The sequence below is a fragment of the Lutjanus erythropterus genome, chromosome 8 (genome assembly GCF_056507025.1).
Source record: "Lutjanus erythropterus isolate fLutEry1 chromosome 8, fLutEry1.hap2, whole genome shotgun sequence".
In the NCBI taxonomy this organism is placed as follows: Eukaryota; Metazoa; Chordata; class Actinopteri; order Lutjaniformes; family Lutjanidae; genus Lutjanus; species Lutjanus erythropterus.
The window spans coordinates 23,969,161-23,986,225 of NC_139324.1; the positions used below are offsets into that span (position 1 = coordinate 23,969,161).

The following is a 17,065-nucleotide window of genomic DNA, read 5'->3' on the forward strand; positions in this document are numbered from 1 at the left end:
CTTCAGGAAAAGCCTTTGGGGCTGACTTTCCCTCTAATTCTATGCAAGCATAGAGCAGCAAGTTCGCAGTAGAATTACTTAAAATTTCACATTGTCACAGTCAAGATCTTTCTGAACAGGATTTCATTTTAAGATTCAGCAAACCTTAAAAATATAGTGTTAAGTTCTCAAACTTTTATATAGTCATAGTAGGGTGACAAGACCTCCTTAAAAGTTCAGGACGGCCCAGAATTACAAGCTCTTGTCCTGAATCCCGAATCCTGTCCAGTTTGTCCTGAAAATTAACCACTATAGTAACAGATAATATGAACAACATCTAATATATATATATTCAAAAAACCCTTTACATTAAAGGGATTGTTTACTTTTTGGTTGAACTGCCCCTTTAACATAAACACTATGATTAGACAATTTTATGACTGAAGTTTCCCATATATTTTTGACACAGACATGTCATGGGAATTTCAAAATAAAGGTGTGTCTTAAAGATGACGATATATATATTTTCACGTTGCATTGATCATATTGGATCATTGAACATTGAATCTATATACTGATCCAGAAGATGTGTTAATTACACCCCCTAATGGCTATGACAGTGTCATGACAGTATTTTGCACCTCTTCAAATAAAGTTCTACTAAACTTTATTGGTCACAGTTGATTTTAACACTCTGTATTAGACGCACCAACATATCAGTCTCACTGATTTAAAAAAATAATTTTAAAGACATGGGCGGGCACTTCACCATCCTGCCCACCTCCACCACACTTTTGGCGACCGTCCCGTCCCGCGGGCTGCAGCCGGGAACTTGTAGCGACGAGCCTGGTATCAAACCTCAAACAAACACGACCAGCAGGAAGAGCTATCGCGATATTCTCTCTCACCTGTTGCGCGTTCAGCAAAACTCACAATCCTCCCCTGGATTAACCGCTGTGGTCTACAGACAGCTGTTTGGACAGCTGGAATCACCAGGTTAGTGAGCTGAAAGATGTCGATCAGTGTTTGATTAAAGCTCGACCTTTAACCAGGTTAAGGAGAGGCTGGAAAAGTAGGTCTTTTCACATTATCTTGATGTTTACAGAGTCTCTTACGTGTTTTTTAATGTAATATGTCAGCATGTTGTCTCAGAGTTACTGCAGCCTGCCAAGTCTCAGGTGTGACGGTAGAGGTTTGTCGCTCAAACGAAAAAAATGGTTTTACTTTTTGTTTATCGACGTGTTTTCTCCAGTAGTGCTAGACGGCTGTGGAAGTGAAAGCAAGGCATTAGCCGTGGTGGTTGTGCACAGCTTAAAGACACACACACACACACACACACACACAGTAGTAGGTTACTTCAAATACATAACATACAGCGGAAATCTGGAAACTAACATCCGGGCACTAATAAAAAAATGCAGGAACAGACAGAAAATACGAAACAGAGGAATTAAAAAAAAAAAGTAAATAAATGAAAGTCAAAGAAAACCCTGAAAATTATATTATATTGAGGACTAACAATGACACTGAAAATACATGATTTCGTGATAATGAAAAATACACATCAGGTCTGCTTCTGTTCCATTCAAAAAGCTTTGTGGCGTGAACATAAGAAGAAATATTAGTTATAGTCTGCTAAATGATTGATCAAAACTTCTGTGAACCTGTTTGTCATATTTCTACACCCACACTTCAGTGTCTGTCACTAAAACTACAGCAGTGTGACAGTATCAGGTAAATAATTAGATCCTCAATTAATTGATTAGCTGTCAACTATTAAATGAATCCAAAACTATTTTGATAATCACTGAGGTTTTTTTTCAGCTTCTTAACTGAGAATATTTTCTGGTGTCTTCAGTCCTCTATGACAGTAAAATGGAATATGTGGACGAAACAAGACATTTGAGGACATCATCTCAGGCTTTAGGAAACACTAATTGAAGTTTTTCAACATTTTCTCACTCTGAATAGACCAAACAAGTAATTGATTAATCAAGAAAATGGCTGACAGTTTAATTAACAGTGAAAATAGTCATTACTTGCAGCTCTATGAATAATTGTTAATGGAAATAATAACAACAATGTGGCTTTGTTGAGTGCTGTTGAAAGCTGTGAAAGCTGCGGCGCAGCAGTCAAAGAATGGATTAAAAGTAAACACTTTTACTGGACTTAAATTACTTCACTGACGTGTTATTCTTACATAGCAACACGCCACTGGAGCTTTATTCAAAAATATAATAGGAGAAAATGATTCAGCCCTATTATTGTTGTCTTTTCCTTATATTTGTAAGCAAGACATTCAAAGCACAGTATGGATATAACAATATACCAAATAGGTGAGATGATATCACAGTAAAAAGGCCACAATATAATATTTATCACAATATTAAAAAACAAACAAAAAAAGGTGACTTGAAGAAATGCTCTTTATTACAGCATAATTGTATAATTCTTTTTTCACTTTAACTTAAAGTGCTTCTGCTTTACTTCTTTGACAAAATAAAATAAAAGTAGCCAGTCATGTGACCTAAGCATGTGCAAAAAAATTGGCATGAATTGTCTTTGGTAATGAATGTTTGAATTATATATGATTGCTAAAGAAAAACAATGCAGCAGTCAGTAGCAGTCCTTTTATAAAATAAAATAATAAAGTAAGATAAGTAACCATGTAATATCGAGGAGGATATCATCACAGTTTTGTACGGTATCAAAACATGTTTTTAGTGCAATTTTGCAGTATTCTGTATAATCTTACATCCATGTGTGAGATGTTCATTCTTGATCCCACAGTGTTGTTTGTGTTGTCAGCAGTAAAACTTTACTTCCCACAAATCCTGACACTTCCTAGAAACATCATGTTGCACTTTAAATTAATCGACATGAAGTCAGTGATGTCAGAATCATCTAATCACCTGTAGGTGAGAATGAGCCAGGCGGCCACTGGAGTGCAGAGCATTCGAGAAGCGCTTGCACGGCAGAATGAAGAGGATGAGGACGAGGAAGGAAGGGTGACCGAGGATGAGGAGCCCAGAGCCTGCGGCGTGTGTGGAGATCTGGCCAAGGGTTACCACTTCAATGCTTTGACCTGCGAAGGCTGCAAGGGTTTTTTCAGGTGAGGTTGTTTCGGTCTTTCCTTTCAAACACACACGCTGCAGCTTCAAATATATGTTTATTAAGTAACTGTTGTAATTTCAAAATAACAGCTTTTAATTATTAAATAATTACTAAAAACTGCAAGCATTCTCGGGGTTGGAAATATGTTCAGTGTTCATGTGGGTGCTGGAAATCCTTGAAAACACTTGGATTTTAATGTAGTATTTTCAAGGTTTAAAAGTACTTGGATTTTGGATACAGTACTTGAAACGAATTGCAATTGTGCAAATGTGAAATTGCATTACTTTGAAAATAAATTATATGACTGAATAGTTTGCTTCTTAAGATAAAGAAATAAAATAAGTTGAATTATGGCTCAGACAGGTTGTCTGCTTACAGACAAGGGACTAATTTTAACTTGAAACTTTGTAACGTCTGACTTGATGTGGTGTGAGGTGAAATAATAATGTTGAGTTTATGTATATAAAGGTAATTTATATTACATTCATAATTGTAATATAAATGTAATTTACTACAGCTGTAAGGGTCTGTAACCTTGAAAATTCTTGAAAAGTACTTTTTGACTTCTAGCAGTCAGTTCATCTTGGTTTATACAGGATTACTATGAACTGTACATGCAAAGTATGAACTATTTAATCATCACCTGATTTCTCATTGAAGCTTCCTTCCTCTCTTTCACCTGTGTGGTTAAATATCTAATGTTACTAAGTGTTTGTTTTTTGTTTTTTTTTAAATAAATTCAGACGTGCCATAAAAAGGTCAACGCAGCTTCGCTGTCCATTCCTTAATAAGTGCAGTATAACCAAAAACAACCGACGGTCGTGTCAAGCCTGCCGCTTTCGTAAATGCCAGGCCATAGGCATGCGCAAAGAAAGTAAGTGACATCCAAATAAAGCAAAGGATCTGTTGTTATGTTAAGACAGATATTTATTTGTGATTTTATACTGTGTATTTTTACATAAATGTGAGTATTTTGAGACTACTGTCTTTCAACACAATCCAGCATTAGAAGTTATTTAAAAACATAAGTAAAACTTACTTTATTAAGTGCCAGTGACGTTTTTAAGTCAGTGTTTCTATGGTAACATACAGTACTTACAGGTATTTTGTTGTGTCCTTGCAGTGGTCATGTCTGAGAAGGAAGTATTGGAGAGGAGGATCCGAATCAAAAAGAAGAAGATGCTCGATGCTCCAGTGCAGCTTTCATCCCAACAAGAGGAAACCATTCAGGAGCTCCTCCGTGGCCACCGCAGCACGTTCGACACAGCCTTTTACCGCTTCAGTGGTTTCAGGGTGAGTGAATGACTTCAAGCGTGTTTGAGGTGTTGTCATCATCATCGTTTTAATTTTTTCGGACTGACTCTTTTTTTTCCCAGCCTATGGACAGAAACATCCTTCCTGTGGGTGAGAACAGCCACTCTGCAAGCGAGCCCTCGTATGCCTGCTCCCTCTCCTCCTCGTACTCATCGTCGTCCTCCTCCAGTCTCTTTGGGTCCTTTGAAAAACAAGAGGACGAAGAGGGTGAACAGGTTAGAAAAAGCAGTGTTTTCACTGCTCTCCCTCACGTGGCTGACCTCACAACTTACATGATCAAGGACATCATTAGTTTCTCCAAAAGTCTTCAGAATTTCCGGTAAATGTTTGCCTATTCAAAGATTTCTCAGTGGGTGTTCTGATGACTAATGTCTGAACTAATTCACCATTATGTGTGTGTCACGCTGCTCTCTCGCAGGTCTTTAATCATGGGGGACCAAATTGCTCTGCTAAAGGGAGCAACGTTTGAAGTTATGCAGATCCGCTTCAATATGGTGTTCAACGCAAAAAGAGGCACCTGGGAATGTGGCCATATAACATACTGCATAGACGACGCTGTACGAGGTCAGACTGTTCACACAAACATGAGTCAGTGTGTGATTTTATGTATTCAAATGGATTGGTTTGGTTGTTTCTAGTGTGAAAATGCACAGATGAGCACAAACACAGCACAAAAACCCTTCCTTAAAATTTACACAGCTTCGGATTTTCACTACATAATTTTTAATCATACTCTGCTCATTCTTTAAATATCTACTAACCTTGGAGTGAAGATGATATTATGTGATATTATGATATTGTGTTTATGTGAAGTCATACAGAAACCTTTACTTTCATATGCCTTGCCCTGTGCATCACCCATACGCCAGTATCTGACCCAGCAATAAGAAGTAATTGTTTTAGGTATTCTTGGGTATTTATTACCGTGTTTTAGAGTTTGTCATTTGCTGGAAAACAATGAAAAAATGTTGATGACTCATCCATGATGTGGGGGTGTGCTAATTTTGCATCTGATGAAAGGCTTTGTTATGACACTGTCGGAGTGCAGAGTTTATGTGGGCCAGGTGTCGCTTTTATAAAAAAAACTATATTGAGTGATTTGGTTTCCTGATATCAGACAGAACTGACAACTTGTTACAGTCCGTTTCCATTCAAGTCGGTGGAGTGGGCGGATCGGAAGGTCTGGACCCGAGCAACTGATTTGGGTGAAACTGGACTGTGTTTTATGGAACTTGCTGCTAAAGTAGTTAACCGGTAACCGTAACTATTAGCTGCTGTTAGTGGGCATCGAAAACCTGGCTCAGCGGCCTCACAGTGAACACGGCCAGGCTGGGACTGAACACAAGCCTCTGTGACCAACAGGAAATAAATTACAGTACCAAGGTTATTAATGGAGTCTCCTTGGGGAAAGATAGTTTTACTTGTTGCGAAAGTAGGTAGCCACTAAGTGCCTTTAGCTTGGTTATCCATGCAGCTAACCTGGGCAAAGAAAATGAACCAGGTACTGTATTCCTTGTTGTCCTGTTGCCTCTGCTGGTCTCGGATGCTCTGTTCAGTCCTGGTCTGGCTGTATTCACTGAGAACTCCCAGACTAGGAAGAGTCAGCTAACGGACCGTTCTCCTTAATGCACTGATGGACCGATTTAGCTGCAGGATACTATTGGTTGCTAACTCCAGTCAGTGTTTTTACAGGAAACATGTAAATATATGTAAGTGCTCAGCTATTTCATGGGAACTTTAAACCAAAACAGTCAGCATGAAGATGTTAAAATGCTCCGTAGAGCTGAGGGAAACTGCAGAGTCGTGTCATATTTCTCTGGTGGGGTTCGTCACAATGAGCACCTAATTTCACATACAAGAAGAGATTTGATTTATTATAAAAATATTGATTATGGCAGGGATAAAAAAAAGAGATGGAATCAATATAGAGGCTCAAGTTCCACTGGATTTGTGGGTGCATAATAACTATAATCAAATCTACAGTACTGTGCTTAATTAATACAAAATACATTAAGTGGGGGTTTTAGTTTAACTAACATGGATTGGAAATACAAAGGCATTGGATGGATGTGACACTGAATGTGACAGACGTGATCTGATTAAAGAGCCGGCAGCACACAGGTATGTACTGTATGTGAGGAATCTAGGTTATAGTTGACATTGTCTGAAAGTAAAACAACAGCAAAAAGTCTCAGACATGTCGAGTACCTGTGATTTACAGACGCAGTAATTTTTTTTAACCTGATGTTTATTGTGCTCCGAACATGTTTACACAGATAACTTTTTTGTGAGCCGTCAGATATGCAATAAAATATGTGCAGCCCTCTTATCTGATGTTGTCAGAGGTGTAATGTGACTCCTGGAGGAACCCTCACTAGAATGCTGTCAAACTGGTGTTATCTGCTCCTTTTATAAACAACGGACGAAATGCAGTTGTCTTCCCTCTTTGTATTCACTGCCTTTGTCTGGCAGATTATGGTTATGGGATAATCACAGCGGGATGAGGAAATAATTCAGTCTGCACAAAATATTAATCTTATTGGGCAGCTGATGCTGATTAAAACTTCATATTATGACGCACAAATAAAGTGCAAAGAATATGAAACTGAATGTAACCATCGTAAAAATGTTAATTACTCATGCCACATTACCAGCCAACTCAACAAACAACAACAAACAAACTAAAAAAATGTTTGATGTTGTAAATAATACCTCTTTTTTTCCTTTCTGTAAAATTAAAATGAAATGTCCATGACCGAAAATGTTGCGTTCCTATAAACCTCTTCTTCAGCCTTCCACATATTTCACCTTCTTGTCTACCAGATTTGCAATACAACATTTTTGAACATTTTTGTGATTTATAGAATTTATGTTAATGTTGATCGTAAGGGATCATTAATATGCTGGAATAATAACCGTGTCTATGTTGTACACCCTTACAGTAAATTAATACTGAACACATCTGGAAATATTCAGAGAAAAGCCTGTATTCACATAATAGCTGTAACTGTAGACTGTTGGAACATAAAGTTGGTGTCTAAAAAAGGGAAACTGGGAAAAAGAAAACTTTACAGACACAGCATGACGTGAAAAGTTGTATGAAGCCTTTTGTGGCTCTAGGTGGAGGTGAGTGAAGCCTGATAACTGGCTTTAAGTGATGTCACTTGAGTTAGAAAGAAGTTAGAGAGCTCTGTCGCCTGTTCTTCCTCTCTGGCTCAGGCTAGCAGTTTTAAGCACTGACATAAATAAAGACGGGCGTACAAAACTAAAAATATCCGATATCCAAAAAATTCCTGTGTGGAGCTGCGGTTTTGATTTCCCGCCCACGCAGCCGGCCGACTCAATCATGACATGAAACCATTTTTTACAGATGATTCTGTAATCTGTAGTTCTGCTGCACCAATCGTTGTTTTCCTAGTGTTACCATCTCTGTCATGTCACTGACCTCTGTTCTCCCGTGTTTTTCTAGCGGGCTTCCAGCCGCTCCTCCTCGAGCCTCTGCTCAAATTTCACCACACGCTGCGCAAACTGGGCCTGCAGGACGAGGAGTATGTTCTCATGCAAGCCATGTCCCTGTTTTCTCCAGGTAGCAGCAGATCTTCATCAGTCCAACACAGTCTCTGATAACCAGTCAACCCTGTAAATATTAAAAGGGACAGTTCACCGCAAAATCAAGCCTGTTGTCCTGTTTATTGATCTAGATTGTTCTGGTGTGAATTGCTGAGTTTTGGAGATGTCGGCTGTAGAGATGTCTGCCGTCACAGACCATGTTTTGAGCAGTTTCATGTAGGAACTATTTTCTTTATATCGAACTTCACATGCCAATGGTATCACTGCACGAAAGGAAGGGTGTATCTGTTCATGGACAACCTCCATCTCATGCTGTCATGAGCATGAGCCTCATGTCCATGAGTAGATGCACGCTTCTTTCTGTGTGGTCATACAGTTGAAAGAAAATAGTGCATAAAGGGACAGTTAACCCCCAAATCAAAAATACATATTTTTACCTCCACCCTGTAGTGCATCTACTCACCGATTAGAGGCTACAGCTCAGCTGAGGAGGATGTCATTAATGTTTGGTAGAAAGAAAGTAGTTCCTACATGAAACTGGGGTGAACTGTCTCTGTAAACCCACCAGTGTGCATTTGTATCCAGCCAAACACAAAAATTAATTTTCCTAAGTTGTCGGGTTCAGGTTGGCAGATATTTCTTTTTATTGGATCTGTCAGATCGTCCAGGTGTTCAGCAACATGATGTGATCGACGAGCTTCATGAAAACTTGGCACTGACACTACAAACGTGGATCGACTGCAAGAGAACAGGACCAGAGAAACAGTGAGTGAAGTATCAAGTACTCTTCTCAGTCCAAGCAGTGTGAGACCTTTCACAGATTGAACCTACCTCCGTTTCCTCTGTGCCTTTAGCTTGCTTTTCCCCAAAGTGATGGCCTGTCTCACCGAGATGAGGACGATGACAGAGGAGTATAGCAAACAGGTTCTTCAGATCCAGGACATCCAGCCTGACGTGATCTCGCCTCTCATAGTGGAGATGGTCAGTAAAAACGCTGTTTCATGATGTCTAATACTGACATCTACTGTACATGGACAGCACACACACCCTGGATCTACCTCTGTGAGTTAATCATGAAGACCCCCAACTGGAAACCAGCTGAATGTAATGATTGATTTATAGCAAAGTAAACTTTATAGCAAACTTTAAAAAAAAAAAAAAAGTTATATAATTTTAAGAGGAAACAGTTGTTTTGCTCTGCTCTGCCAAACTAACCAGACTCCCTTTGAAAAACTGTAATTTTAACATTGTTGTCATCATCTGGATTCAAACTTAACACAAACAACATAAAACTCACTAAAAACACCTCGGCTCATCTTTCCACTGCTCTGACAATCGCCAGTTCTGGTAAACCCTCACTGCCTCTTTGATTTCTGACCCCATTCTCATATTTTCCACATCCAATGTGGTTTATTTCGACAAAACAACCAGAGCTGGTGATTGTTGTAACAGTAGAAATAAGAACCAAGTAGAACCAAGGCGTTTCTGTTGCGTTAGAATGAAGTTGATGATGACAATGTTAAAATTACAGTTTTTCAGTCAAAAATAAAACAGTTGTTTCTGGTTAAACGACGGGGATTCTACTCTTTCAAAAAGGTCTGTTTGCAGCAGTCATTTCCATAATGTTTCAGTCATTTATAATAACAATCTGAGCCAGTCAATGTCAAAAACAAGCACTCGTAGTGGACTTACACAGTTGCTTGGAGGGGATTTGTTGCAGCTTAGTTTTGCAGCGCTCTCCCTCAATACTAGGTTGATAAATACCAAAGTGACCCTTTAAGCATTGATCACACAAAATCCTGAACAGATGAAGATGATTGTCACAGTCTGAGTCAGTGAAGCCCTGCTGAAATGTAAACTATCCGTTGTTCTCTGCACACTACCTGCAAGTACAAGAAACCAGAGTGAGGCAGCATAAAGTTTGACAAAGTTTGTTTTGTTAACTGGTTCCACTACTGGTGGATTATAGTGGATTTGTCATGTCTGTGTCATTTGTTTTGCTTACAGTGAGCCTGTAAATGAATGAAGGTCGACTTGAAGTCAGGAGGTTTAATGTTTTGTGTAAATGTTGCACAGAATGGCCAGTATGTATGAAGTATGTATTTTCTCAGAGAATGAAGAGAACCGAAGCTGCAAAGACAATCTTTGCTTTTATATTTGTTACCTCAGGGTGTGTTTAATTTTTTGATGGAACATGTGGAACAAACATGCTCTACACGTATTGTAAATAAAACTGACCAAAGGTGCTTCTCAGATGAAAGTGTGTGATGGTGCTTGTAGAGTCATTAACAACATAACAGGATAAACACTGCCCTGTTGTGGTCATACTGAGACAAAGGATAACAAGGATGCAACTAGGAGACTCTTCTGCCACTGCAAAAATATTAAATACATTCAGTTTTTGAGTTTGCTGTTGATGGTTACTATTTTATCACTTTGCAGTTGACTGTTTGTGAAGATAAGATAAGATATACTTAACTTTCCTCAAGGGGAAATTTGTCTTGGGTAATACAAGACAGTACGTAATCCAACAAGGCTGTAAATATAGTGGTACAACAGAGGCACAATCAAAAATACATACAACAAAAAGTAGAAGATATGCAAAATATTGCACATGCCTGACAAGATATGGAGATATAAATACCTATACTTTATAAAAAATGAGGAATAAAAACCATAATGCTCTAATTTGTAATGCATAAAACTGTATAATTTAGGACTGAGCTGGTCAGTACTAACACCAAACAGCATGAGTCTGAGGAGAAAGTGAAGTGAAATGTCTCAGCTATTGGATGGTTTGCCATTCTGTTTTGGCAATTATATCCCCTTTTGGATACATGTCATTATACTTGCTAAACATCAGCATCTTAACAAGATGGTGTAAGCATTTATCTCAAAACCCCACTGTGTCCGTAAGCACAGCATCAGAGCAGCTAGCATGACTGTAGACTCGTGGGGCTCTATCTTCTGCAAAGGCACTCCAAACAACAATGGTTCAGAAATTTCCTGCTATTTAAAGGACGCTAAACTCGCGGGCATGTACGCACAGCAGCTGTAACTTCATTGATTGTTTAGATCAGAAGGATCTGGAGTTTTTTTTAGTTTTGCTGCTTAAATATGAACAATAATTGCTGCAGTGTGAGGAAGTGTTTAAAATGACTGCAGCTTCTCTAATCATTAGAACAATCCTTTAAATGATGTCAAGCAGCACCAGCTTTCCCATTGTGTGGTTTTATTTTTTGGATCTATGAGTGTTCTCTTTCACAATTTACTTGTGAATGATCACAGAGCCGGATTTCAGTAGTTAACAAACTAATGTTTCCATGCCACAGCAAGAGTGTCCTACGTGAAATGCTTCAGGCTGTTTCACCCACCTGCAACCCACCTGCTATTAATCACTATAAGTGGGTTATTTCAGCATTTCTGTTTGCTTCACTAACCTGCCGAATCATTTTAAAAAGCAATGCGCCAGCGGCAGGCGCACTTGTCTCTTAAAGGGAATGGAAGATCACACTCGGATAGATTTAATGTTACTCCCAAAACACACCTTGATTCATTAAGAGACCCACCCTTTACACTGCACCTAGATCACACACCACTTAAATAGCAACATGGAGTTGCGCTTGCTCCCTTCGGACCATGCCTGTAGTTGTGTTTAAGGTGAACATTTGGAAAACTTACTCTCAAATACAATCAAATGTCCATGCTGGAGACATCACTCACAATCTTTCAAATGTTGTTACAAGTAGGGAGAGTTTTCTTGTATCAACCCATCACAATTTTCCAAATTATCTGCCTGTCATCCATTTTGCTTTCCAGATTAAAAAGTTGTTGGCTATATGAAGAGTCAACATCACACTCACTAAAAAACACAAGAGCAGACACAGCGCTTGATCATTTCCAGGCTATCCTACTCTTTATTTAATGCAAATTACAGTACCAGGGAACTATTCCTCAGAGCACGCAGAGGGAATATTTACAGAGGTGCACATTTAGCATACCTTCACAGAACAAAAAACAAACAAACAAACAAACAAAAAAAGAAATAAAAATTTCAGTCACAAACAGAGGCATTCAAGTAGTAGTACTGTTATACAGGATGTTTTTGTAGTATTTTCTATGATTTTTCTTTTCTTAAACCCCAGTTAGCATATTAAGCTAGTATATATGCTAATATCTAATATACTAGCATATATACTCGCTTGTCTTCTTTTTTGGTAACCTTTGTGGTGTTTTATTGAACTGGAGTTAGGGGTAGGGTGAGGTGGTCAAACTGTCTGGTGGTAGCAACACGTTCATGAATGCAAAATTACAGCAAGCAGGAGACGGGAGAGAGGCTACATGACTCGACCCCTTTAGTGCTACTGAATTCCCCCCGAGTAATGCAGACGGGAGGGGGAGAGAACAAGCAAGAGGACAGAGAGAAACAACAAAATATCCAGAGAGAAGAAGAGAGACAGAATACATGACTGCCTCTGAGGATGGCTCATCACAACTACATCTTAAGTTTGGCTTTGGTAACAGAACCAACACTGTGAGTAATACAGAAACCGTACTGTATTGTATATATACAGTATATGAGGCCTTTTTAACCCCTGCTGCTGTCCACAACACCGCCCCCCTCCCCTCCCCTGTTATCCACTTCATGCCCCGGAGTCCATGCCAGGACTGTGGTATACATGTTTGTGCGTGCATGTGTGTCCGATAAAACATCTAAAATAAACACTTGTCTACTGTATCTTTAAGGAAAATATCCTTACAATTAACAATGTCTGTATATTACATTAAGTGTGCAATGAGAAAGGGGAAAGAGGTGTGAGTGGAGGGGGGCTGAAAATGTGGAAGAGTGTATGTGTGTGTGTGTGTGTGTGTGCAGGATTAGCAGGACATTCAACAGCACCAAAGGGAGAGTCACAATATCAGGAGGGGGAGGAGGAGGAGGAGGAGGGAGGGTGGAGGGTGATGGCGTGGGCTGGGTGAGGGAGGGGGGAAACAAGGCGAAGGTGTATGAAAGCAAAGGCACTCCAAACTATAGTTACACTATACATGACTAGTTCTTGTTACAATAATACAGCTGTCATCTACTGTACTGTACAGGTAAGATTGAACATATGGCTGGATAAAGCTGATCATCATCATCATCATCTACAATATCCATAAACAACATCAGTTTTGCCCTGATTCTGTTTTTTTTTTCATTTTTTTTTCATTTCTTTGCCTACCCTTTGTCATCTTTGTTTTTGCTCATAAACAGTACATGGGTCTGCATATATACATACCTTGAACACAACATGGAAAAAAAAAAAATCAACATAACAACATAAAAAAACAACATACAAGAAGTCATACAGAATTTTGGTGAGGAGCATTTATACTGTATATACAAATTCTGCTTTTTCTTCTTTTTTTCTTTTAATTTTTAAAATGTAGTGAGTATTTCTCTGTAAATAAGACGCTTCGACATGACTGTACCGAGTGGCTCTAATGTGCGGCAGGTGGAGGAGAGGAGAAAGAACGCTAGGCTAACACTTCAGTTCAGTGGTCACACAACACGAGACCTTCCGCGTCCAGGACTTCACAGGGAGTCGAGGGGAAGAAAAGTGTTCACGGAGACAGAGAGAAAGAGGAGGATGTTTGTCTGCACTGTCACAGAAACACTGTTACAGACAGGGTCGGTACAAAGACGGGGAATAGAGCGATGCCCTAAATCCATCTACAGCCTTGATACAGACAACACAGGAGAACAGGGAAGAAGTGACTGCTGGAATCTCAACACACTCCAGCTGAGAAAATAAACAAAAAAAACCACCTCATCTAAATCTATTGTCTTAAGGCAGCAGCAAATATTGCCACTGCTCTGCCAGATATGAGCTCACCATAAATGATTTCTGAACCATTGTAGTTAATATACATATATCTATATATACTTTTTATACATAAGGAAAAGTAATATATAAACTGTGTATGTATGCATGTTTGTTTTGTATTGTATGTATATATTATACAAGCACACAGGACCAGATACGTGTCACATTCATCACACATCCAAAAACATCTGCCCGGGAGTACAAAACAAAAAAGAAAGAAAGAAAAAAAAAAACATAATAAAAATAAGGTCGAGTAAAACAGCTTGCTAACCATTTAAAAACAACCTCAGGTAAAGAAACTGCCCAAACGTTACCCCCTGCTTCTTTCCACATACATCATGCATCCATGTGTGTGAGGATGTGTGTTCATGAGTGTGTATGTGTGTGTGTGTGTGTGTGTGTGTGTGTATACCCGTGCGTGAGCCTCATGCCTTGTCTGCGGAAAGTGGAGGTGAGAAGTGAGAGGGCGTGGTGATCCCCCGGGTGATCCTAACCATACTCAGGCCATGCACTACAGGAGGAACCAAAGGGGGGAGAGGGTAGGACACGGGGGTCAGAGGTCGCAGAAAAATGGAAAAATGTGGGTGAGGACAGAGAGGGGAGGCCAGATAAGGAGGAGAGGGCCAAAGGGAACAGCTTAGGACTTTTTCTACAGATTGTCCTCTTACAAACATTAGCAGGCTAGCATTGTGTATACATGTACAGTGTACTTTTATCAATAGTACAGTCGACGACACCTCTGGCCCTGCGCTTCGCTTCCCCCCATTGAAAGGGCACGGAGAGATGTCTTTGACGGAGGATGGAGTAGAGTTCAAACAGCTGAGGATGAGGAAAGGGGGGGGGCAGTCAGGGAGAAAAGAGGCAGATTAGGGAGTCTTGGTTTGTGGTCGTGGCATGGGGCTGTTGGCTAGCTGTTGAACCCGGACTGCGTCAGCATCGCTCCGCTGCTGTCGGGGAGGAGAGCAGGGCAGAGCAGAGCAGAGCAGAGCTGAGCGGAGCTCACCCCCCGGCCGGGGCAATGGAGAGGCCGTGGGCTGGGGCTGAGACCGGGGCAGGGCAGGTGGTCTGTGGGCTCAGGAGGTGGAGTTGGAGGCCGAGGCAGAGGCGGTGGTGGTGCTGGGACCTCGCTCTGTGCTGCTGCCATCTGTGGACAAGAGGATATGTTCATTTACAATCATTTATATTAAGTTCTTTTGAGATTGGTAGAAAAAGGTAACGCATTTCAGTTTAAGGTTAATATACACAAATTTTTGGGATTGTATGAAGTATTGTATTATCCATAGTCAGTGTATTATCTACAGTAAAGGGTGGTCAGTACGCCCCCAATTTGGACAGATTCTTGACTTGCAGGTCTACAGCTGTCTTGATTGGTTAGTTTGTTTGTGTTATTGTGTGACTTAAAGGGTTTGTTTCGATTCACCAAAGTCACACAGTAACACCAACAAAATAACAGATCAGTACAGTGGCAAACGAACAACTCCCAGGTTCTGTAAGGTGAAATTACGGTTTTTGCAAAAGGAGTGATAACTGATGTATGTGACAGCAGGGGAAAGGGCTATATGAAGGCAAGGTAAAAGTGAAAATATTCCAAATATACTGTACATTTAAAATTATATAGATTTTTACGTGGACCTTTTTTAAGTGTCTACAATATGTCTTAAATTGCTTAGCGTCCTACACCAGGAGTCCTGCAGCTTCTCCAAACTAGTTGGGTGCCGAGCTTCATCTACTGTAGGTAATACACTGATGATGATAAGTGCCTCATATAACCAACTTCAAATAATTCAAAATATCCCCTTAAGATCTGCAGAACATGAAACGAAATATAATGACCATTAAGTCTTGACACTGTTTTCATCTTTGTAGTAACAGAAGTCACAACCAGTACTGCAGAGCCACATAAAAGAAGTGTCTGTCAGAGGAAATATGGCTCTAACCTGTGGTGGCAGAGGCGTTGGTTGGGGTAGAGGCGGCGGCCTGGCTGCGGGCGTGTGCAGGGATGAGTATGGAGGCCAAAGAGGGATTACTGGATAACTCTGAAAGAAAACGAACAAGTTAGCAGGTCATGTTTTTACAAGGCTTCTGGATGGATAACAGACAGAGATCAGAGATCAGAATACATGTCAACCATCAATGAAAATTTCCCAGAGGCAAGAATATTAAACAAATTAAAAAAAAAGATCTACTTATGTGTAAATACTACTGATAATATGATGACACAAGATCATTTTCTGTCAAATTTACTCTTTAATACTAGCTTAAAGGGTACATGCGCTAGTATTTCACAATATGAGAAAACCTATTCATAGAAAAAAGAAAAGGCTGAATAATTGTTTTTAATTATGTTTACAATGCAAACCTCAGGGCGTGCTTTCACCTCTGAGCACATGTAAATAATCCCTGTTTTTGAGTGAGGCTTGTGTGTGTGCCTACCCTGGGTGGTGAAATTGAAGAGCGAGGGCTTCTCTCTCCCGTTGGGCAGTTTGACGTTGGGGTCGCGCAGCTCGTCAAAGAAGGAGTGTGCGCAGGCCTCCAGAGGGGTGAGGCGGGCCGTGGGCGTGTACTCCAGCAGGCGAGAGCACAGGGCGATGGCCTCCGGAGGCGTACGCGGCCGGAACACCTGAACACCAAGCAGACACAGAGACGGATGTCAGCACCACAGAAAGAAGGTCCTGGTTTTCAATCCCGGCTGGAGCAGGATCTTTCTCCTTTGCCAGGCCGCCATTATAAATAACAAGTTATTATAATTACTTTCCTGGTTAAAAAAAGGTAAAATAAACTAAAAATGAAAAAAACGTATGTTACGTTGATCCTGGATTCTTTACTGGTGTTGATCCCCAAGTGCTACTCTTGACAAACCTGATTTAATTTGATTTTACTCATCTATTCTAGTCAAAAAAGGACATTCTAAAAAAAAAAACAGAACTTTGTTCAATGAAATCCTCTGCACCGAGTCAAATGTAATAGTTTGTGTGTATGAATCAATAAGTGTCTTTGATTATTGCGGCAGTGACCAGAGGCAGTGACTGCACTCAGTTGCAGAGAGCAACCACAGCAGGGCGTCTGAGAGGCCAACAGGACCTGCTGCTGACTGCTGATTGGATGACATCCAATGCAAGAGCTCAGGGTGTGACTGCTGAGGGGAGGTCAGGAAGACAGAATATGACTGTCCCTTTATTTTCTACACAAATGCAAATTAAAAAAAACTCCACACTTTACTG

At 40.1% G+C, this 17,065-nt stretch overlaps 2 protein-coding genes across 4 annotated transcripts in view; one reads left to right on the forward strand and one right to left on the reverse strand.

Moving 5' to 3' along the window:
• The first annotated feature begins 823 nt into the window (after positions 1–823).
• nr1i2 (nuclear receptor subfamily 1, group I, member 2) lies at positions 824–12,609 on the forward strand. The gene is made up of 10 exons (XM_084724966.1): positions 824–975; positions 2,898–3,091; positions 3,837–3,967; positions 4,217–4,386; positions 4,470–4,726; positions 4,826–4,971; positions 7,877–7,993; positions 8,637–8,742; positions 8,832–8,973; positions 12,387–12,609. The coding sequence occupies exons 2-10, from the start codon at positions 2,904–2,906 to the stop codon at positions 12,444–12,446; spliced, it is 1,317 nt and encodes a 438-aa protein (XP_084581092.1). The 5' UTR covers positions 824–975; positions 2,898–2,903; the 3' UTR covers positions 12,447–12,609.
• Positions 11,868–17,065, reverse strand: part of gsk3ba (glycogen synthase kinase 3 beta, genome duplicate a) — a 42,333-nt gene continuing 37,135 nt past the window's right edge. For all 3 annotated transcript variants that reach the window (XM_084724962.1, XM_084724963.1, XM_084724964.1), the window contains 3 exons: positions 16,278–16,464; positions 15,782–15,880; positions 11,868–14,988 (listed from right to left, as the gene is read on the reverse strand). In XM_084724962.1, coding sequence (XP_084581088.1) covers positions 14,918–14,988; positions 15,782–15,880; positions 16,278–16,464 — 357 coding nt within the window. In that variant the 3' untranslated portion in view covers positions 11,868–14,917. The remainder of the gene's footprint in view (positions 14,989–15,781; positions 15,881–16,277; positions 16,465–17,065) is intronic.